This window comes from Octopus sinensis, linkage group LG2 (assembly GCF_006345805.1).
Source record: "Octopus sinensis linkage group LG2, ASM634580v1, whole genome shotgun sequence".
Classification (NCBI taxonomy): Eukaryota; Metazoa; Mollusca; class Cephalopoda; order Octopoda; family Octopodidae; genus Octopus; species Octopus sinensis.
Genome location: NC_042998.1, coordinates 189,634,931 through 189,659,040, shown reverse-complemented (window position 1 = coordinate 189,659,040; position 24,110 = coordinate 189,634,931). Strand labels below are relative to the sequence as shown.

The following is a 24,110-nucleotide window of genomic DNA, read 5'->3' as shown; positions in this document are numbered from 1 at the left end:
AGTGCTCAATGTTTTCAGTTGGTTACTGTTGTCTAAAATGCTCCATTTCAAAGTGATCAGAAGTAGATTCCACTATATTCATAAACAATCTATATATGTACACGCGCGCGCGCGCGTGTGTGTGTGTGTGCGTACGTGCGAATGTATGCGTGTTAGATCATGTTAAAACAGTAGTTGGTAATGAAATTTAAAAATTTTATCCGTCTAACAGTAAGTGAAGTTTTTCCTAAATCATATTGATGAACATGCCTCTAAGTCTATCCAATAGCTTACTTATGACTATCATTTATAAGCGTCAACGCATTCTACATTAGTATTCGAGACTGAGTAGCATGAATTTCCTTTTTCAGTTCTATGTATATGATGCTTAAATCTAAATCGAAGAGTTTTATTGCTCATATACTAAAATATACATTGTATAAAAGATATATAGAGGAATGTATTATGTCGCCCCAGGTCAGCACTTATCGAACAGACCTAATTGATGGATGGATGGATGGATGGATGGATGGATGGATGGATGGATGGATGGGTGGATGGATGGATGGATGGATGGATGGATGGATTGATGGGTGGATGGGTGGATTTATGGATGGGTGGATGGATTAGATAGTCAGATACTTTCAAGTGAAAGATAAAAGAGGGCGAAAGTAAAAGCGATAAAAGTTGTTGGAAGTTACAAATATCTTCCGAATAGTGTTTTTTTTTTGATGTACAAAAAAAAGACAAGAACAGAGGAAACACTGTATTTATGACAAACCAAACCAAAATTGACTGACTCATTTGAATATCAGGACACATCATAAAATAGAGTTTTGTAATTGGTTATTTATGATACAGTATGTCCTTGATCCAAACGTTCAATTCTCAATGGTGCAAATCGCCTCCTAAAGTGTGTCTCAGTCTAACTTCCTAAAACACTATATAACTAATAATATTTTCTCTACATTTGTCGTTTCTGTAGCTAGTATGCAATAGCCTCAAATACTTTCTTCTACATATTCATTTGCTTGAGGGAAAGAGGGATAATATTTTTAGAGTTAACTTCATTTTATCATTTAATTTACTATATGACCTATTTGGAAAAGCTAAAATGAATAATTCCTACCTTTTTGCTATTTGCATGTGTGTGTGTATGTGTGTGTGTGCGTACGTATGTGTGTATATATTCACTATTTATGAACATAACATTTTTTTTTACTTTGATTACATTTATAAATCCAGTTATAAATATCGACAAGCTTTCTTCTTTACTCTTACAATTACATTCATCTTGTTTCGATTCCAAGACGTACTCTACACAATATCGATAACTCCTCCTCCAACACACTAGTTATGAACTTACTTTCCTATTAGAAATTCTTCTGACAGAGACTCAAATAATACCTATAATAATCAAAGAATACTGTTTGAATACTCTGTCGGAAGAATTTCTAATTTGAGATATTTTGCATGTTTTTCTTACATGTACAATTTTGTAACTACTATTAGTAAATGGAGCACGTGTAATGATGAATAAATAATACGAAAAAATCTTTTCCTATTTCTTGTTTTGATATATAATTACTTTGCTAATACTAGTTTACACTATATTTCCTCTCTGCAAATACTAACTTCAAGCATTTTCCCACTCTAATGCATGCTTCACACAATTATGATATCTACATACAATTTTGAAGTACTAGAACATGCAGATGCGTAGGACACAGATTGGATTATAGCATTATCTATATACTATGTATATGTGCATGTGTGTTGTTGTTATTATTATTATTATTATTATTATTATTATTATTATTATTATTATTACTTTTTTTTTTCTTCTTTCAAATTTTCTTCCATTTCTTGCCGAGTGTCTTCCCGACTCCTAGGGCAAAGAAACTCATAGCATACATTGGTAGGCCATTAAACCAAACTCAGCTTATGAGCGGTTCTCTATCAGCAGCTTGCGTATTTTCTATCTATATTCTTTACTTCACTCATATTCCAGTTCAACACATTGTAGCTATAAGTAACAACTGGAACTGCTATGGATTTTATAGCTAACACCTTGTTACGTGCATTAGTTCAGATTTCAGGACTGCACGAACTCTCCTATAACATTCCTTCCTGATTTTCTCTTTCATGCTTGCATGCTGAATCCACGAGCCTTCATTTATCCCTAAATATTTGTATGTTTGTTCTTGCTCAAGCTCTCTTATGACTGTGTCAACATTCTAACACGACTGAATTTGTTTGGTCTTCACTTTCCCTTTCTGGAAAGTGGCCTTGGCACACTTCTCAAGTCCACTCCATCCCGATGTCATTGCTGAATGATTTCACGGTGCGCCATAGGCCTTCAATTCATTATTTTCTTTACCATAAAGTTTTAAGTCATCCATATAAAATAGATGGCTTATTTTTTTTTTGCAATTTTATACCCATACCTTGTTCTGTTTAATTCACTTGTAAGGGTATTAGGGCTATGCAGAATATTAAAGGTGAAAGTGAGTCACCTTGAAAATTCCACAGTTGATGTTTATATTTTCTGAGGCAAGTATAATTGGAGATTCGTATTCCACAACGACATATTGTGCTTCAGGAAGTTTGAAATCACAGGGGAAATTTTGAAGATGTCCAGCGATCTCAAGATCCATGGATTCGGTATACTGTCGAAGGCCTTTTTATAGTCAATCCATGCGGTGCTGAGATTTCTGCGCTTGTTGTGACAGTTCTCAAGGATCATACGATTGATTAGCAGTTGATCTTTGCATCCGTAAGAGCCTCGGCGGCACCCTTTTTGTTCAATGGGGAAAATATCGTTCTTCTCCATGAATGCATATGTTTTCTCCGCCAGGATAGATGTTAGGATTTTATACGTGGTGGATAGACAGGTTATAGGCCGATAGTTTTTTGGAAGTTTGGTTTCGTTATTCTTTGGGAGTAGGTAAGTAATGCCACTTGCTAACCATTCAGGTGTTTTCTTTGGGTCTCTCATAATTCCATTGAGCAGCTGAACTAGCTTACCGTGTGCGCACGGAAGCGATGCGAGCCAGAAATTCGGCACCCTATCTTTACCGGGGGATTTCCAATTATGGGCCTTCGTGAGTGCCTTTCTTAGGTCTGCTATTGTGATGTCTTCCCATGCTTGTTGTTGTAAACTTTGGTAGGATCCTTCAGTTTGTATAATCCAGTCTGCATTTATGTTGTACGTCTTCTTGTCACTCCAAATCCTTTCCAAAAGTTTTGAACTTCTTCCATGGGAGGGGGGTCTTTAACGGTTACTTTCTCCTTCCCTATTTCTCTGTAGAATTTTTTGGCATTGGATGTGAACAGCTTATTTTGCTTGTAAAACTTGTTTCTCTTCTCAAATCTTCGTATTCTTTGGGCTTTTGCTTGGACTTTTTGTTTCAGCGTTTCTTTTATTGATATCAGTTCTTCTCTTGGTGAGGATCCAAATTTTTTCTTCATCTTTCTTCCTGTTCTGGATCTTACATCATTTCCACATATAGTTCATTTAATATTGATATTTCCCCTCTCATAAATTCAATCTCTTTTTCAATTTTACTTCTCCAGGTTTGATTTCTTCCCAGGTTTTGTTTTCTTTGTTTTTTCGGGGGCATACAGCTGGTTTCAATTGCCCTAGCAGAAGCGTAAATAATTTCATTTAACTCAGTAAAATCAGGTTTTAATTCTCGTATTATTTCATTTGTTACATAGTTGCCAATTTGGATTTGCTTTTTATTTTGGTTTGTATTTGAGAGCTTATGAAGCGGTTCTCTATCATTCATACTTGTATGTCTTACAACTTCAAGCGTATTCAGGATTTTCTGCCTCATTTCTGCTATAGACTCTCTGTGTTCTTCAGCAAATGCGAGATCTTCAGTTACTGTTGTTTTTTCGTTTTCCTGGCTATCTTTAACAGGTACAATAGAATTTCTTGTATCTTCAGGCCTTTGCGTACTTTGGTCAGATGGCAGTCTTTCAATTAAGCCTCGTGGCGGGCTATACTGTTCATCTGATTCTTCATTTCCTTTGTGTCTTATATTTATGTCATTTTCCGTTGCGTGCTTGATCGCGCTTATTTCACTGTCTGTGAGTCTGTTATTTCTAAAGATATCCCTCCTCACATTTGCAATTTGTTCTCGTCCAAATAGGGCCTACTGTCTTGATTCCGTGTTCTCCATATACTGTAAGAGTTTGCGGTGTGTCTCTCTTGAGATGGCCTACCTAATGCATAGTAATAAGCGTATATTACTTCTTTATACTCTTCTCGGGTCCATTTGTTCCGCTTACATTTTTCTTTCTGTGGTGGTTGTGGTGGTGAACTTGGAGGGCTCGAGTTGGGGGATTTCCCGTTCAAGTGACCATCCATGTCCGTATTCGAAGAGTTTGTGCCAGTTGATGACTTTTCGATCCCAGGCTGGCTCTTCCCTGGGGGACGCGCTTCCAGATTAACCATAGGACAAGCGATTTGGTATACTGATTTAGTTTTCCTTTTAGTTTCCAAAAACATTTTGGTGCTACGATAATGTTATCATTTTTTTAGCTTTGATTGGCTCGTGGGGAGACGGCCATCATTGCCGTTACAATTATAATCGTACCATTATAGCAGCCGTAGTCGGCTTATTATTGTTATTATCATCACCATTACCATCACTATCATCATTATCATTATTATTATTATTATTATTATTATTATTATTATTATTATTATTATTATTATTATTATTATTATTATCATCATCATTATTATTATTATTAAAGACTCTCGGATAGTCCCACAGTGGCTGGTATTTCTCACTCTTCTTTGTTGCCTTACATTTTAGCCTCGAATCGTCTGGTATTGCAACATCTATTGTCTTTGCTTCCTTTTCATCTTTGTGGATGATCGCGATATCTCGCACTTTATGTTAAAATCCCAGAGTATTTTGTAATGTTCGTTTTCCATTATTCCCTCTGGCTTGTGTTCATACCATTGTTCGGCTCTCTTAAGATTTGCTTTACCGCACAACAGCCAGTGGACATATCTGGCCACATTGTTGTGTCTCCTTTCGTAATCGCGTTCTGAGAGCTTACAACACTCATTAACTATATGGTTTATACTTCCCCCCCCCCATCTAAGGGCACATCCTAAACTGTTACGAGTCAGTGCTTTTATCAATGTGATATTTGGAGAAGTTTGTTCTGAGAGCCTGTTCTTCAACGCTGCGCACCAATGCCTCAGTGGGCCCTTTTAAGTCTCCCTTCTGCAGCCATGCGAAGTTCCATTCCAATCAAGCTCATCTCTATTCTTCAAGAACTGACTGTGCATTTTCTTGTCTTGCCAAATTTTCTTCATCTGCTCTCTCTCTCTGGTCTTTCTGAAATCATGCTGGATCTACAGCTTCGCTCACTTTTATGGTTCCCTGCATTTTCACTGCTTCAGTCATTTCTTTTTTACTCCCCATTATTATTATTATTATCATTATTATTACTTTTTTTTTTCTTTCAAATTTGCTTCCATTTCTTGCCGAGTGTCTTCCCGACTCCTAGGGCAAAGAAACTCATAGCATACATTGGTAGGCCATTAAGCCAAACTCAGTAGTTCGTTCATTTTTTTTTTTTTTTTTTTTAAGTTAAATTAAAATACATGAGCAGCAACAGTTCTCACATCGACAATGCTCTTCTCAATACGTGTGATGTACCAGTTAAGACAATCTTTTGCACTTCTTGCAGGGATGCTAAGCCAGGGATCATTCTCATATAATTTTCGGTTCCCTTCTTGATCATTCCTAGTGCTCCTACGATCACTGGTATTGTAACCGCCTTGAGATGCCACATTTTCTCAATTTCAATGAGTAGGTCTTTATATTTTCTGAGCTTGTCAAACTCTTTCGCTGAGATATTATGATCACAGGGGATGCTCATGTCGATCAATAAGCAAACTCATGTCGATCAATAAGCAAACTTATTATTATTATTATTATTATTATTATTATTATTATTATTATTATTATTATTATTATTATTATTATTATCATCATCATCATCATTATTAAGGCGGCGAGCTGCCAGAATCGTTATCAAGCCGAACAAAAGGCTAAACGGCATTTCGTCCTTTATTACGTTCTGAGTTCAAATTCCGCCGAGGTCGACTTTGCCTTTCATCCTTTCAGGGTCGATAAATTAGGTACCAATGAAACACTGGGGTCGATGTAATCGACTAGTCCCCTCCCTCCAAATTTCAGGCCTTGTGCCTTTAGTAGAAAAGATTATTTAAAACAATTTGATTCGGCTCCATACGGCTTAAATTAGGTCTTTGTAAGAAGTCTACAAAACTTTAAGTTACATGGGGTCGAATCAAACTGTTTTAAATAACTCCTACTAAATGACTTGAGTTCCCCTTTCTTGCGTTACCCACTCAACTCTGTGTGTGTGTGTGTGTCTGTTTGTGTTGCATCTTATCTAAAATGCCGAGGAGTAGTCTCTTGGCTAAGAAGAAAGTGTAATTTCTCTTGATTTATTGGAATTACCATAAGAGCGAAATTACAGATCGTATCCCGAAAGTAGGGGGACATACTTTACAATTCCCCTGAACGCAAAATCACATTACCTGATGTAATCGAAGCGCCAGGGGTTCTTGTTTATATATATATTAATACGCCTATTAACTTCATGCGTTGTATCGTTGTTACCCATTATTTTACGAATGACATTTGTGATATTTTTCTGTAATATTGATTCCACGTTTTTATAAATGCAAACTACTGAAAATGTCAGTTTAGCCTGATTTTAGTATAATTTTGAATAATGGATGTTCTGTGTTCAGTTGATAGGAATGTTTTCTGAACATCGAGAGTCATTGTAAAATACTTTATTTCCATGAAGGTGTTTCTGATACCGCATGTGGTACTACAGAATCTTTCATTTTGCGTGCCATGTTCAGGAAGGTAATTTGAGAGAGAATAGCATATATTTATTAGATGTATTTATTAGATGTATTCTATGTAGATCTTATGATACTAGTTCTTTATATACTTAATATATTTAATTATTTAATCCTTAAAATGTATTTGAATGAAATTTTTATAGATTGGGTGACCGCATAAAGGCTTCTTCGGTAGTGCGCAATAATTTTCTAGAATCTTAGAAATTGAAATAGAATTAATTATCTAAAGAGCATTGGTGTCCAGGTAAGGCAAAATACTTTTTACTTGTAGCAATATTGTTTTGATACACTAGCCTGCTCAAAACTTAAGGGATTAATTTGATATTAGATTACTTTCGATAATGTAGGAGAGATAAGTTGACAAAAATATTGACATTTGCCTTAACTTGAAAAATATAGTTTTACATTGTTTTTATTATGACAAGAAGAATTAACCAAACCTAATAAAATGAACGCTAAATGAAATAAACATGACTGTGTCGCTCTTAACTTCTGCATATATATCTCCCAAAAAACATTTTCATTCGGCAAGTGTCTTATGTATTACGTTCAACTTCGTTACTGAGTATATATACACTAGACGTAAAAGTTTTATCTTCTCTATCTATATCTAGATTGTTCCAAAGAGCAAACTCAAAAAGGCGCGTTCGGAGTTGTCAAAGGAAACAATCGCAAGACGTACACCGCACACCTTTAGCTTGAAAATGTGTAAACAAGTTTTGAAACTAACCAAGGAAAATAAAAGCGTATATTGTTGTTAGAATACTTTCTGATCTGCCTAATTACTCATTAAACCAATCATATTCGATTGCACAAAATTCTATATCATCAGTCAAATATAAATATGTATTTAATCTCAACAAGCAGAGAGTGGATTAGAAGCATCCGTGTAGCTTTCTTTGCAATCACGGGATTTGATCCTAATGAGAAAAATGCTTGCCTTCGACCATCGGCCTGGATCTACAATGTCTTAGTTAAATTACATCAATGGAAGCTTGTAGGACGAATGGACTTTTCCCTTTCTAGGATATTATATGTAATCTGTCGTTCAGTTTAATACCAACTGGTCCTTGTATGCCTTTAGTGGACTTCATTATGCTGCAAGATTCAAGCCAGATATCCGATGTATGGGTATCTAGATATTCTCTTTCCTCTGTCAATCTACGAGACCTACAATAGGTCATTGATGCTGCCCCTCTTTCATTTGATCAAATCATAAAAAGTAAAAAAAGTTACCTTCGACGCTCTAGCATCCTATCCAAGTAAATATTCATTTCTCATTCTTATTAACGGTGTTAAGATGGGAGGCATACTCCAGCGCTGTGGGGATGTCGTGATTCATTAACGGATTAATTTTGTGTGATGTAAAACTTCACTCAAGATTAAAATTGCTCAATAGGAAGATTAGAGTATATGTTATTGATTTTCTAGGCTACTTATTTTTTGACTTGTTATTTTGTCAGTGAATCAACTTTTGCATATTATAAATATTTATTTTATCGATCCCCTGAGAAATGGACGGGAAACATCTACTCCAGGTAGGAGTTTTAACTCATAAACGACTCGCATTGAATTACAACACATAAATCACGTTGATATTTGTAACTAGTTTCATCAGTCTTCAGTTCTTTACACATTCCGCTAAAAAAAAACTACACAAATGTGTGAGTATATAGATAGATAGATAGATAGATAGATAGATAGATAGATAGATAGATAGATAGATAGATAGATAGATAGATAGATAGATAGATAGATAGATAGATAGATAGATAGATAAGTTTCTTTATTGGCCACACAGGGCTGCACACAGATGGGACAAGTTACAAGGTAGAGCTTTTCTTTTGGGGGATGAAGAGAACAAAAAACAAAAGAAAAAAAAGGGGTGGCGTAGGTTTTCGATCAAGAGGGATCGTAAAGGGGAAGAAAAGAACAAAAACCAAAAAAAAATTGAATAAAATAAAAGGAATAAAAAGAAAAAAAGAAAAGGAAAAGGAACAAAAGGAAAGAGAAATGAAAAAAGAAGAAAAAAGGGGAAAAAAAGGGGAAGAGAAAAAAAAAAGAACGATAGATAGATAGATAGATAGATAGATAGATAGATAGATAGATAGATAGATAGATAGATAGATAGATAGATATAGGCGCAGGAGTGGCTGTGTGGTAAGTAGCTTGCTAACCAACCACATGGTTCCGGGTTCAGTCCCACTGCGTGGCATCTAGTGCAAGTGTCTTCTACTATAGCCTCGGGCCGACCAATGCCTTGTGAGTGGATTTGGTAGACGGAAACTGAAAGAAGCCCGTCGTATATATGTATATATATATATGCGTGTGTGTGTTTGTGTGTCTGTGTTTGTACCCTAGCATTGCTTGACAACCGATGCTGGTGTGTTTATGTCCCCGTTACTTAGCGGTTCGGCAAAAGAGACCGATAGAATAAGTACTGGGCTTACAAAAGAATAAGTCCCGGGGTCGAGTTGCTCGATTAAAGGCGGTGTTTCAGCATGGCCGCAGTCAAATGACTGAAACAAGTAAAACAGTAAAAAGAGATATAGATAGATAGATAGATAGATAGATAGATAGATAGATAGATAGATAGATAGATAGATAGATAGATAGATAGATAGATAGATAGATAATTTTCTTTATTGGCCACACAGGGCTGAACAAAGAGGGGACAAATACAAATGTAGAGCTGTTCTATTCGAAAATGAAAAGGAAAAAGGGGAAAAAGAGAAAAAAAGTAAAAATCTGATCAAAAGAGATCGGGAAAAAAAGGGAACAAGGCGATCAAAAGGGATCGTGTATCCCAGAAGAACTATATCCCAGAAGAAATATAAGAAGCAAGATTAGGTTTATCCTTGGAAGGAAAAGCCTACGGAAAAGACCACGGTAACCTCAGGCAGGGAGAGAATAAACACATGAGAGCAACGTACTCTCTCAATCTCTCTCTTTTATTCTTCGATTTACAGGATCATGCTCAAAGTGGTTTTGTCACTCGCACGCACCATCTTTGCTACATTCACCCACCTTTTTTTGAAACTTTCACGAGACCGATATATATGCACTCAAAATAAACGCACACGCCACACGCACACACACACACATATATATATATATAGATATATGTATATATATATATATATATATATATATATATATATATATATATATATATATATATATATATACATATATATATATATATATATATATATATATATATATATATATATATATATATATATATATATATATATATATATATATAACGGTTCTCTACTTCAATAATACACTAAAAGCAAGCAAATTCATAGATAAAATTACATTTAACCTTGAGCCTACGTCATCCTATAATAATCCAACCCGTTTAACTGATTCTCTCTCCCTAACCTTTAAACATTAAGTCAAACATTGCTAAAAAAAATTAATACCCTTAATAAACTTTTATTTTATCAACCACTGAATAGAAAACAATTTAACAAAAATACCCTTAAATTGAGTTACAAATAAATCATCAGTATGAAAAACATAATAATCAAACAGCAAATGCAAAGAATACGAATGTATGTTTTTTCAGTCAGCCATGCAATACAAAAGCGATTATTTACGAGGCAGAAATCAACACAATCAAACCAACCCTAAGCACGGGTTATAACTGAAAAGAGTTATATACTCAATAACCTTAGATCACCTGCAGTCAAACTGAATATTACAACAGAGAATTTCACGAAATACCGTCACTACGAAAAGTACCTATCGAGATACTGAAAGATTATTCCACTACCTGACTGGATCGATACTTAATTATATTCCAGAAGCAGTCTAGCCCACTCTCTTTCCTGATTTGTATAGGTTCTATCTTTAACTCCGTCAATCTCTGCCGGTAACTTATAACTCTATATACTACTACACAGTATACCAGTACTTATTTATTTATTTATTTTATTTTATTTTGTTGATAAGCCTGGTACTTATTCTATTGGTGCCTTTTGCCCAACCGCTAAGTTATGAAGACGTAAACATGCCAACACCGGTTGTCAAGTGGTGGCGGAGGACAAATATAGACACGAACACACACACACACATATGTATGCGTGTGTGTGTATGTATATATACGACTAGCTTCTTTCAGTTACCGTCTACCAAATCCACTCACAAGGCTTTGATTGGCCCAAGGCTATAGTAGAAGATACTTGCCCAAGGTACCACGCAGTTGGACTGTAGTCAGAACCATGTGGTTGGGAAGCAAGCTTCTTACCACAAAGCAACGCCTACGCCTTGATTTTGCATGTTTCGTATCTATTTTAGTGTCTATCCCATTCTGTACGATGGTTTCACGGTGGTATCCAAGTATTGGGACACAGCGATCATGAGTCGGACTTTTGCATAGTACTAGTAGACAAATGTTTTCTGTAGTTAAATCATTTAGTTCAAATTCCAACCAAAATGACTTTTATATTTCATACTTTCGGCTAGTATGTATCCGTAAAATATGTAACAAAAAATCATTAACTGCGAGTATAATTTTGAAAACTCAGTGATCTTGTTTATGGGGAGGAACGAATATTTTACAAAAAGTTTTGTCGCATTTAGAAAACTCTCATCGCACGAAGTTCATAGCTCACAAATGTCGACTTCAAATTTCCCACTAATATATACACATATACACACATTTCACAGACACATACTTACAGACACAGGCATGCATATGTGTGTATATGTATGTACATATGTAAACACAAATATGTGTGCATGTATATATATATATATATGTGTGTGTGTGTGTGTGTGCGTATGAGTGTGTGTGTGTGTGTATGTGTATATACATCACGTTTATTTATGTGTGTGCGTGTGTGTGTGTTTTGCGATATTTGTTTTAACCCTCTGCACTTTAAGTTCAAATCCCGCCTAGTTGCCTAAAAAGAACGCCTGGCAACCCACAGACCGAGAGTGGCGAGTATGACAAATCTTCAAAACAATACCTGCACCATGTAGATGTTGCTGGGCGGAGTAAAGAGATGTCTTAATCCCGTGGGAGCGACTTCTACCCTGGAGACTACACACACACACACACACACACACACACACACACATACACACACACACACACCACATACATAGATTCTTCTGCATTTCTATGGTCAAAGAAAAACTTGCGTTGCTCTAACATTTTTCTTCTTGAACTCATCCTAGCAACAATATATTTTTGTTTTGTTTATTTTACATTATCTTTCCTTCCTATTTATTATTATTTTTTTTTTACTCAAAGAAATTGACGATTCATTTTCTATAACTAATATACTGAGCTTTATATACAGATCTATTAATTTTTTGACAGCTAATATTCATGTTGCTTTCATACAATTGTGTTTGGATGTGTTTTGGGAACATTTTTTTTTCCTCTGCTAATTTTATTATCAATATTTTCTTCCATTGCTTATTTTTGTTTCGAAATATCGTCGCTATCGTTTTTCAATAGTTATTATTATTTTGCTATTGTTGTTGTTGTTATTGATATTGTTCTTTTTCTCCTTCTCCTCTTCCTCATCATCTTAGCTATTATATTGTTGTTGTTGAATTATGGCAGTTAATCATTATTCTTTAAGATATTATTATTTAGCCGATGTTTCGTTGTTCTTATCATTTCTCGTTATTCCCTGTGACCTTTATAGCTGATTAATTATCTCCAAGATACTATAAAAATAAAGAATACTCCAAAAAATAGTTTGGCATGAAAAAACATTATCGAACGAAATAGTCGTAGAAGTAAGATGAAGAAAAAAACTTGCTAGGAATTATCTCTCGATAATAAAAAAAAAACTACACAAATTAACGCAAGTGACGAGAACCATTATAATATATTTTCTTTCTTGAGATAGTCGATCTTGCGATTCTTAAAGCTGTTTTTTAGGATATTGGTCACTCAAAGAATATATTTTTTTTTTTTATATCAATAATGTAAATTGTTTTAAAGGCCCAGACAAGAACGAAATATTCTTCATATAGACCCATACAATTCTTATCGGAAATAGGAAAATGCAGAAAAACTTAGATTGTGCATGGATTCGGTTCATCTCTCCCTCTCACTTTCTATTTATGCACCTATCTTAATATGCATACACGCACAAATACGCACGCGCGGGCACACATAAAGAAGGAGACGACGGTGAATTGACAAAGCTGTCGGATAAAAAATTTACTTAGATAGATAGATGATAGATAGATAGATAGATAGATAGATAGATAGATAGATAGATAGATAGATAGATAGATAGATAGATGTTTATGTGTATACATATTGATATGCATATATATATATATTATATATATATATAATAATATATATATATTATATATATATATAATATATATTCATATATATCATATATATATATATATATATATATATATATATATATTATATATATATTAACATATACATACATATATATATTTATATATATACATACATATATATTATATATTATATATATATATATATATATATATATATATATATATATATATATAATATATATTCATATATATCATATATATATATATATATATATATATATATATATATATATATATATTAACATATACATACATATATATTTATATATATACATACATATATATATTTATATATACATACATATATATTTATATATATATATACATACATATATATATATATATATATATATATATATATATATATATATATATTATATAATATATATATATATATATATGTTATTTAGAGATAGTAGTCCCCATCATCTCACCAATAAAAGAATTTTAACTTAATACTTACTACTCATTTCTCTGCTACACGTGTGTGTGTGGATAGAGTTTAAGGGCTAATCCAATAGCCTGTTACTTTGGAGATTGTTCGACGTGTAGTAGGTTCCTTGGGAATAAACTAGTAATAGATTACTGGATAAACTGAAATAGTGTTGTTAAATGTATTATTTTATAACACAGTTGTTGAATAATCTGTCAGACGAACCTTAAAATCTCCGTCAAAACGATATTTATAGTAAATTTTATTCTGCTTTCCGTGTCATTATTTCCTATCATTATTTTTTAAAATTATTCCTTTCTACTATAGGCATGAAACCTGACTTTTTTTTCTTAGTGGAGGGGGATAGCCAATAACATCAACCCAAGTGCTCAACTCGTACTTATTCTATCAACCCCGAAAGGAACAAAGGCAAAGTCGACCTCGGCATAATTTGAACTCAGAACGTAGTGACCGACAAAATATCACTAAGCTTTTTATCTTGCTTCTTAACGTTTCTACCAGGTCGCCAACCTTAAATAAACTTTGTGGGATCGGCGTAAAGATGAAATGAATTTTTCCGTATTCTGTATTTTTAAATAGTACAAGATTGTAATGGACTTATTATTTCATTGTTACTTATGTCTTATCTTTGAACACTTTGGCAGTTCGTCTTGGCAGTATTAGCCGTAAGATGAGAATGTAGGAAAATCTAACATCGATAAATATATTTCTAAAGTACATTTTATAATTAAATTTTAGTAATTAGACAATGCAAGGAAAATCACCTCAGATGATTATTTCTTAAAACTAAATTTAGTTCAACTGATCCAATTTTCACTATTTTTCTTGGAACGATGGTATTTTAATCTGGCATGACCACCTCTTAACTAATTTATTCTGGTTGGAAGTCTGAGGAGATATTTCGGAAAACCAGAAACGTATCTTTAAAAGAGGGTAACTTCTAAACATCAGTGACTTAAAATTAAATAAATATTCTTAGAATGTTTAATAACAAAGAGAGAAAAAAAAACATCCATAGGTTTTGTTATTAATTGAGTCAATAAGATTGAAAGATAGTGGGGTTAACCAAGGTACTCAGAAGCATATTACCTTTTCTTGTACATCACCTGAAGCCAGAAACAAATTTTATAACTCAAATAGTGCTTAAAATATTTCGATGGATTTTGTACTGATATGGGATTGCAATAAATAATCAGATGACAAATCAGATGAGCAGATCAGATGTGAGCGAGCTCTCAAGAAGCAGCTAAAATGTTTCTTTGTCAGAGGGTTTTATTTTATCTTTACTTGATAAAGTGAACGGGTTATTTGTTACTGTTAGAGAAAAATATTGAGTAAATAGTCAATGGAACACTGAATATACCTTTCACTGTTTGTTACCGTTTATAATTTATATCTTTCATTATTTATTATGTACACAAACCTCGTCAATGTATTGAATAAAGATGGGATGTATTACAATATTACATATTGGCTATGATTTAACTAATTCTATGCATGTTGAGCTGCTAAACAAGTTAAATGTGAATCATGTAATGTATTCGTGCAAGTAAAAATCTGCATAATTAATTTTTGGGATAAGTTGATTTTTCTGTAGTTTAATCATTATCACATTTAGTCAATCGTCTGAGAGCTTGTCATTATTGAATTATAATTCTCCCTTGTATTACAACTTACAACATACTGTTTTCTCTCTCACTCTCTGTAGCACGAGTGTGTGTGTGCGTGCATACGTATGTGTGTGTGTGAACGTTTATTGTGTAGTGTACAGACGTAACATCAAAAATGAGAAAACTCGATGCCATAATTACAGTAAAATATTTATATACTGAAAAGTACAAGTTGAATGCAGTTGCAGTCAGTTTCTTCTTTCGATTCTTCAGACTACACTATCTAGTTAAACTGAAGAATAATCACGTTCAATTTGTACTTCTCAATATGTAATTTTGCAAAATAGAAATATATTGATGCTGTTGTATAAATGTAAGGTATTACATTGGTATAAATATACTCGTTACTTTTCCATGTATAGAGTCCGGTTGAGTCGTAGACTTCTCAGATATTTTAAAGAAAAATAATTTAAGCTTGTGTTTTTAAGTATTTGTATTAGTCATATAAACGCGCATGCGCACACGCACATACACACACATACGCTTTATATATATACTAGCAGAAACACCCGTCGTTGAATGGGTTAAAAAAAAGCTGTCAAAATTGTACTATGAATATTGAAAGTTATTCACTTAGATTGTATTGAATATGACCGGAAATGGAACTTTTGGTGTGGCATCGTAGGAAGGGGAAATAGACGTTGTTTGAGTTAGTCAGCTGGCAGCACAGGAATCTGAAAGACATATAGGTGTGAAGGAATGGTCATCATGGTTATACTGATTTTATTATGGTTTTAGATGAAATTGGGGAGTTACATATGGGTGAAATTGTAGCTATACTGTTGATTCAAGTGGAACCTCGTTTGTAAAATAGAACAGATTCATGAAAACAACTACACAAGAATGAAAGCAAAATGTGAAGTTGTGTGAAAATGATCAAACGATTCTGCTTTGATGGGAGCGACAACAGATTTTCAGGCATAACTACAGATGTTTCCCTCCATTCACTACTGCCGCATAACTTCCAGAAAAATGGATACTTTTTCACGAAATTTTCAACAAATTCCGTCTAGAATGCTATACATTCAGAGTGATAACATAATAAAATCAGTATAACTATGATGACCATTCCTTAATACCTATATGTCTTTCAGATTCCTGTGCTGCCAGCCGACTAACTCAACATTTATTTCACCTTCCTACGATGCCCCACCAAAAGTTCCATTTCCGGCCATGTTCAATACAATCTAAGTGGATAACTTTCAATATTCATAGTACAATTTTGGCAGCTTTTTTCAACCCAGTTAATGACGGGTGTTTCTGGAAGTATATATACATACATACATAATTATATTACATTATATTACATTATATTATCAGCTGTGGAGAGATAAACTTTATGAATATATTATGTAAGTCTGGGCTACATGATATATTTCTCCTAACACATTTTCGTTTAATTTATGCAAATTCTACTCTTTTTGCATATGTCTATGTGTCTCTTGGATTTTGGAGATAGTATAGGACAATTGCTAATGACTCCTATTGAAGAAGAAACACATGTCTACGACTGTTCACTTATCTCTCGACAATAAGCCTGTTTCTTTTTCTTTAATGGCTTGTCGACTTCGGAGAATTCTTCATTCTTGAAATTATGTCCCTTTCTCGTTACCATATTGGTAATTGTGACACACCCTACACAGGGTGAGGTAATCTTAATAAATCAAAAATCTATGTTGTACGGTATTTGGTATACCTTTATTTGTATGTGTTGTTCATAGACTATACATGCCACTGGTCACTCGGAGTTATTTCACTCAGGTCATTTTTGTAATATACATACATATAAATATATATATATATATAAAATATACATGAGCGTGTGTGTGTGTGTGTGTGTGTGTGTGTGTGTGTGTGTGTGTTGTGTGTGTGTGTTATTCTAACTGTTGGTGGTGGTGCTGAACTGAATACATATCGAGTGAACTATATCAGTGATCTCTTCATGCTGAAATGTTCACTGACTCCATGAACTATTATCTTCTATCTACCTTCTTATATGTCATATTTAAAGATATAGTATTAATGACTGTCATTAATTACAACAGTGAATGTGGTTGTAGTTAACATTAATAGTGCTATTTTAATGGTGCTCAGTTCTTGCATATAAATATGTCGTCTGTTTTTGTTTTTGTCTATTATTTTGTTTTGCTTTTGAGTTCTTTTGTTTCTTGTGATTTAGCTATGTTTCTTATTTTTATAGAATACGACCTGGACGGAGGAAACAAACGACCTCGAACGACCATCACGGCCAAACAGCTGGAAGCCCTGAAGAGGGCCTACAACGAAAGTCCGAAACCCGCACGTCATGTTCGGGAACAGCTAAGCGTTGAAACAGGTCTGGACATGAGGGTGGTACAGGTTTGGTTCCAGAACCGACGGGCGAAGGAGAAGCGGTTAAAGAAAGATGCTGGTAGGCAGCGCTGGAGTCCTTACTTTAGACAAATGAAACGTAATGGTGACCCGGATAGCTCTTTAAGTGCTGATGACCGGTCAGATGACGGTCTGACTGAGGGTTCTTATGCCAGTAAGTATTTTTATGTGAATTCTCCATCTGAAATGGAAAATAATTTATTTCATTGTCAATCATGTAGCGAATGTGAAATGTGATGACATCCCATATCTCTCAAATATTAGGCTAAAATAAATTTAGTTCACAATTATTACCAATGGAATATTTATTTGAAAAAAGACACTTCGGGTATAATTGTTTGTGATAATTTGTATATCGTCATAATACACATGTATACAATTGTGTATTATGTAAAACTGTTTATTCGAATGCATTGGCTTGAAGTCATTTTGTACTGTTTGATAATCAATAAACAAAAGAAACTAATTCGAATATGTATAAATATATAAATATTCAAGGATGTTCTTTCGTTGCGTTTTAATTTTAAATATTCCATTTTAAATATTCCATTGTCATTGAAGTTATGTGTACCTGTAACTCTGCCCCGATTGCGGTGCGTGCATGTTATATAAATTTTCATTCATGTATACTTTTTTAGAAATTGACTCATCCTTAACTATGTATTATCTACAAAGAATATTGAGTATTAATTGGACAGAACTACTTAGAAGCTGACTAAAGCACAGCACTGGTTACCTTCGGATAGTTTGTATAGATGATACGTCGGGAGTTATAAATATGACCGGATGACTTAGTTTCATTGATGCAAAAACCTACATTTACTTAACGTAGTTTGTTGTGAAACCCTTCAGGAAACGTATTATGGATCAGTTGGTCCTTTTCCTGGTTTCACTCATTGGGCTGCGGCCATGCTGGGGCACAACCTTGAAATATTTTAGTCGATCATATCGACCTAGGAATTATTTCAGTCTGAAGCATATTTTATGGATTTTTGTTTATCAAATAACTAAGTTAGTCTTTAACATAAAGGGAAGTATGACTCAAATTCATTTACATAAACTGACGCACGCACATACATACACACGTTACATACATACCGACATATTCATACATACACGCACACACACACACATACATACATACATATATATATATATATATATATATATATATTATATATATATATATATATATATATATATAATATAGATACATATATATATATATATATATATATACATACATAATATATATATATATATATCTATATATATATATATATATATATATATATATATATATATAATTAGAATGACAAAGGAATTAGAAATTATGTCATATCATTAGCTTACAGTTGTTTCTCCTATAAGATGTAATGCATTCATAGCTGATGCTTGTGTATCATCCTACAGCTTCATCGGAGCATCCATCATGAAGTGCTATGTTATTTGGAAAAACACTTACCCACAAACACACAAACACACACACACACACACACAGAACGAGCTTCCTCGTAGTTTACATCAGCTAAATTACACCCACATGATATTAGTCAGCCTCTGAATACATTACAACACGACACTTGCATAACCTATATGCTATAGTAAAGAATCAACGTATCTACGAACAACAATAACGAAACCGAAAGCTCTAGACCCACACACTCAATACTTCCTTATAGCATTTCATTGAAATCTGTCTATATGGGAACTTTTCCCCTACTTTTACATACAGTTATGGCCATCACCAGACTTGCTATAGTGAAGACGTACATCGTGATTTTCATACAACATACATAAATGCTTATATACATACATAAGCACAGTTTTAGAAACAAGCAATGTAGTCGATCGATTTGATAGTAATAGCAGTCATATCTCTTTCAAATTACTTCCTACCGCCTTAAAAGAAGGGAATGGAATATTGATTAAATGTAGTTCTAGATAGGCTTAAAACACGAAGACAAGTGTTCACTGCTTGAACGCCTTTGTAGATAAATACACAATGTTAGAGACAACCATAAGCAAATTGACAGGCAGATGGACAAATAGATATACAGATAGACAGACAAATTAGATGTGTGAGTGAGTGAGTGATTTCTGTTTACTATACAAAGACTTCCATAAAAGATGATAAGAACAGTTCTGTATGATTCTGGCGCTCAAAGTTAAATACGATTAAGAGAGAAGGAAATATGAATGATTGGAGACATTAATAAAAACGGGATTAGAGAGGTAACAGGATAAAATAAAAGGTATACAGTGTGAGAGAAAAGAAGAAACACAACGATACTCGTATATGATACTCACGAGTGTGGAAGGAGACATTGCGAAATGAAGTGGAAAGGTGGAGGCAGATTTTGATTAAGAGAAAAATATAGGGAACTCAGCATAAAGAGACGAAGAGCAAAATAATGAAATATGTGGGATTGCCAATGAGAATAATACAGAAGGATGAAGATCGATGCTATAAACGTAAAGAAGTGAAAGAAGGACCATTAAAATACACAACAGCTAATTTAAAAGTCGAACTGACAGAGAAATTACCAGACACAGAAAAACAACTAAACCTGGAAAAGGAAGAAAAGATGAAGAACTGAAAAAGAGGCTGATGTTCGATATAAACTGGGAAAAGGGTCTGCAGCAAAACAATAAAAAAACTAACAGAAGTATCAAAATCAAGACACAATATAAAATGGAGAGAAATAACTAAAACAAGACAAAATGAAGTGCAGCGATTGAAGTCAAAAATATTGAGGATTACAGAAAAGAGATAGAAATAAATATCACATGTTTTGATAGTACTGTGTTAGTATATATACATATACACATATATACATATACATGTGTGTGAGTAGAGGGGTAGAGTGTGTATGTGTGTGTGCGTATATGTGTTTGTGTGTTTGTGCATGTGTTCTGCATATATAGTTATTTAATGCATATTTAAATGTGTATATATATGAATATAAACATTTACCTATATGTATATATATATATAAATTAGAAAAAAACACTTTCTATCAATTCGAAATGAAAAATTAAATTACACCATCTTGAAAATTACATATAATTGAAATATTAAATATAAGATAAAAAATATACCGATGATTAAGTAATGTCAAAATAATAAATAAAACTTAAATACTTGGTAGAATATTTATTATTTTGCACATTACTTAATCATCGCTATATTTTTTATCTTATATTTAATAGTTCTATTATATGTAATTTTCTAGATGGTGTAATTTAATTTTTCATATTGAATTGATAAAAGGTGGTTTCTTTTCTAATTTATATATATATAGTATTTTGTGAAATTTGATTTAGTATTTCTAGATTGAATTTTTCCCTGTAAGTTTGGAATAATATTCCCTTAAATTATTATTATTATATATATATATATATATATATATATATTCTGTTGTCTGGGGAAAGACATTCTCTTTTGGTGCCTTATAATTTAATACACTCACTTTTTCAATAGATTTGACTCAAGAGTTTTGAGTCAAAACTATTGAAAAGGTTGCAAGACGCAATGAAAAAGAAATTTTACCGGTGAGTGTGTTAGATTATAAGGCACCAACAGAGAATGACAATCCCCAGACACAACAGAATATGCTTCAACACACGAACTCACATAAAGAATCTTGCAAACCAAATCAAAAAACGAAATATATATATATATATATATACACACATAGGTATATATATACATATATATGCACATTTATATGTATGTATGTATGTATATATGTATGTATGTTTATATATATGTATGTGAGCATTAGCTTGTTGCAGTTTGAGTGAGGGATTGCGTGATATCAAAGTTAAGATTGTTCAAAAGCCAATACTTTACAAGTTTTTATCTTATAGTTCTGTATGTCGATGTGAATACCCCTTCGTCAGGAGAAAATGTAGAATGATGTCGTAAGTCGACACCATCCTCCGTTTTCTGCAAAACTTAGCAATATAAAATAAAGTGTAAACTGCTGTTCTCTATTCCTATCTTTCAAATTGCATTGATTTGGCCTTTGAAAAATATTGACTTCGCGCTAGTGCGCGTGTTTGTGTGTGTCTGTGTGTGTGTGCGTGTGTGTATTTGTCCGTGTGTATGTGTGTGCATATTATTTCTAACTCACTGATGAATATACTTCACCAACAACGACTCAAGATACCTTCTATCATGAGAAAATAATTTAGTTTGCCAAAACAGTGTGTGTGCGTGTATGTTTTGTGTTGTGTGCGTGTATGTATATATATATATATATTTGTGTGTGTGTGTGTTTATGTATATGTGCATGTATGTATGTATGTATAGATAGATAGATAGATAGATAGATAGATAGATAGATAGATAGATAGATAGATAGATAGATAGATAGATAGATAGATAGATAGATAGATAGAGGCATAAATATATATCATCATCAACTAAGTTTGCCTTTCTAACTGTCCCTTATTATAAAGAACTTTATTAAATACAATACAGAGTTTTATATTAATGACACATTCTTGGCAGCTTGTTCGATTAATAATTGCTGACACCTTTGCAGAATATACCTATAGATCGTTTCTGGCAAGCACAATATTGTGTAAATTAGGTGCATATAAAGTTATGTTTATCTTTAAAAGTAGCATTTTGAAGATATTTCTTTGAAATACATTTAGAAACAAGCGAAAAAAGACGATAGATATAGGGATATTTGACATTATATACAAGGATATAAGACAGAAACAGAATCACGCTCACATTTATTAATGCTGTTAACATCGTTTAGTTATTGGAAAGCACAAAGACCTTATATAGTGATGTCATATTTCATTAAATATTTCAAAAAAATAGTTTTCCTTTAATTTAAATAGGAAACTTCGAATTATGACTAAGAGGGAGTAAACTCTAAAATATAATGGTAAGTTTAAACGGTGACTTTGACAGTGAGTAGTCATAGAGAGTGATCGGGAATAATGAAACACATTACAATAGACTGTAAACCATTGATATTTTACCAAAAAGATGTGATTTGAAATTATTATAAACAACTATTTATATCACGTTTCCATTTACTGAATCTCGTTGCACCATTTAATATAAAAATATTTTCCAATTTATTTTGTCCAATTGTACGCATGTTAAATGTAGTGGTCAAGCTGACATGTTAAATGTCAACTTGACCACTACATGTTAAATGTAGTGGTCAGGTTACAGACAATGTTATCTACTATGACATGATTTAACATACAAACACTAAATTGGAACATTCAGTAGTAGTTTTAGTAGTTTTAAATTGTAATCTATCAAGTAGATAATAGTAGATATTTAAACTAAATAATATGTCAAGCAAATTCTTGCAATGTCTTCTTTTTCCTATCCATATGATTTTATATATTTTTGTAACTCATCATATTGTTTAATGAGAATTTTCAAGTTTGTCATTCAAACCTGATGCTCTGAATATGATTTGTTTAATTTTTTAAACCTAAATTAACAGCGGAGAAAGCATCTTCATGAAAGATAGAATTTATAAACTTTTCTTTTTTTTTTTTTCTTTAGATGACATAGATGATCTCGAGCATCCAGGTAGCATTTCTGGCGCTGGCGGCAGTGGCGGTCGACTGTCTGGAGATCTTTACAACCCGGGACAGACCGTAGACCACGAGCCCATTATGGGGCCTGTTCCAATCGTCCCGCCGGGAACCCCTCCGATGGACGGTGGCTGGGGACATTTCAATGGTTTACGACCAGCCACGCCCTACCTTGGCCGACAATCTCCGAACAACATCCCTATCTCATCACAACAGATGCTTTCCTTGGAGGCGTTACCTATGCTAACCGGGCCTCCAAATGCATCACGTATGATTCAAGCAGACGTAAACGAAAATTCCCAACAAGGTTATATCGAATATCCACCAGCTTCCACACAGAATCATGTGGAAGTTTACTAAAACCATAAACATTATAAACATACCAAATAACTTATGAAAATAAATTGAACCACGAAACAAACAGAAAATATATAGAAAGGGATCAATATGTGAATCAAGTATGCGAATATGTGCATCAAAACTAAGGCTAACAATATATAGCAGATATATGGAATCTGATATAATAAATTGAATTATAATAAATAAATGGAAACAGAGAACTAAAACTCTTTAACAAACAGAAAATATATATTGTAAAAACAAACTTTTATTGAAAGTTGATATAACGCTAAACCGTGAACTCACCGACAAAGAACGTGAAAATGCACATTAAATTTTGACGCTATGTAGAGTGCATAGAAAGAAGAATAAAAAGCATGCTCATTTATAACGAAATAAACTTGTAAGTTCGAGTATATTTAAGATT

The 24,110-nt window shown here is 33.2% G+C and overlaps 1 protein-coding gene across 1 annotated transcript in view; it reads left to right on the top strand.

The window, feature by feature from the left end:
- Window positions 1–24,110, top strand: part of LOC115227071 (LIM/homeobox protein Lhx3-like) — a 54,822-nt gene that overhangs the window by 30,642 nt on the left and 70 nt on the right. Inside the window, exons 4-5 of the mRNA XM_029798004.2 lie at window positions 17,592–17,915; window positions 23,313–24,110. The exon at window positions 23,313–24,110 is cut by the window's right edge and continues 70 nt beyond it. Coding sequence (XP_029653864.2) covers window positions 17,592–17,915; window positions 23,313–23,704 — 716 coding nt within the window. The 3' untranslated portion in view covers window positions 23,705–24,110. The remainder of the gene's footprint in view (window positions 1–17,591; window positions 17,916–23,312) is intronic.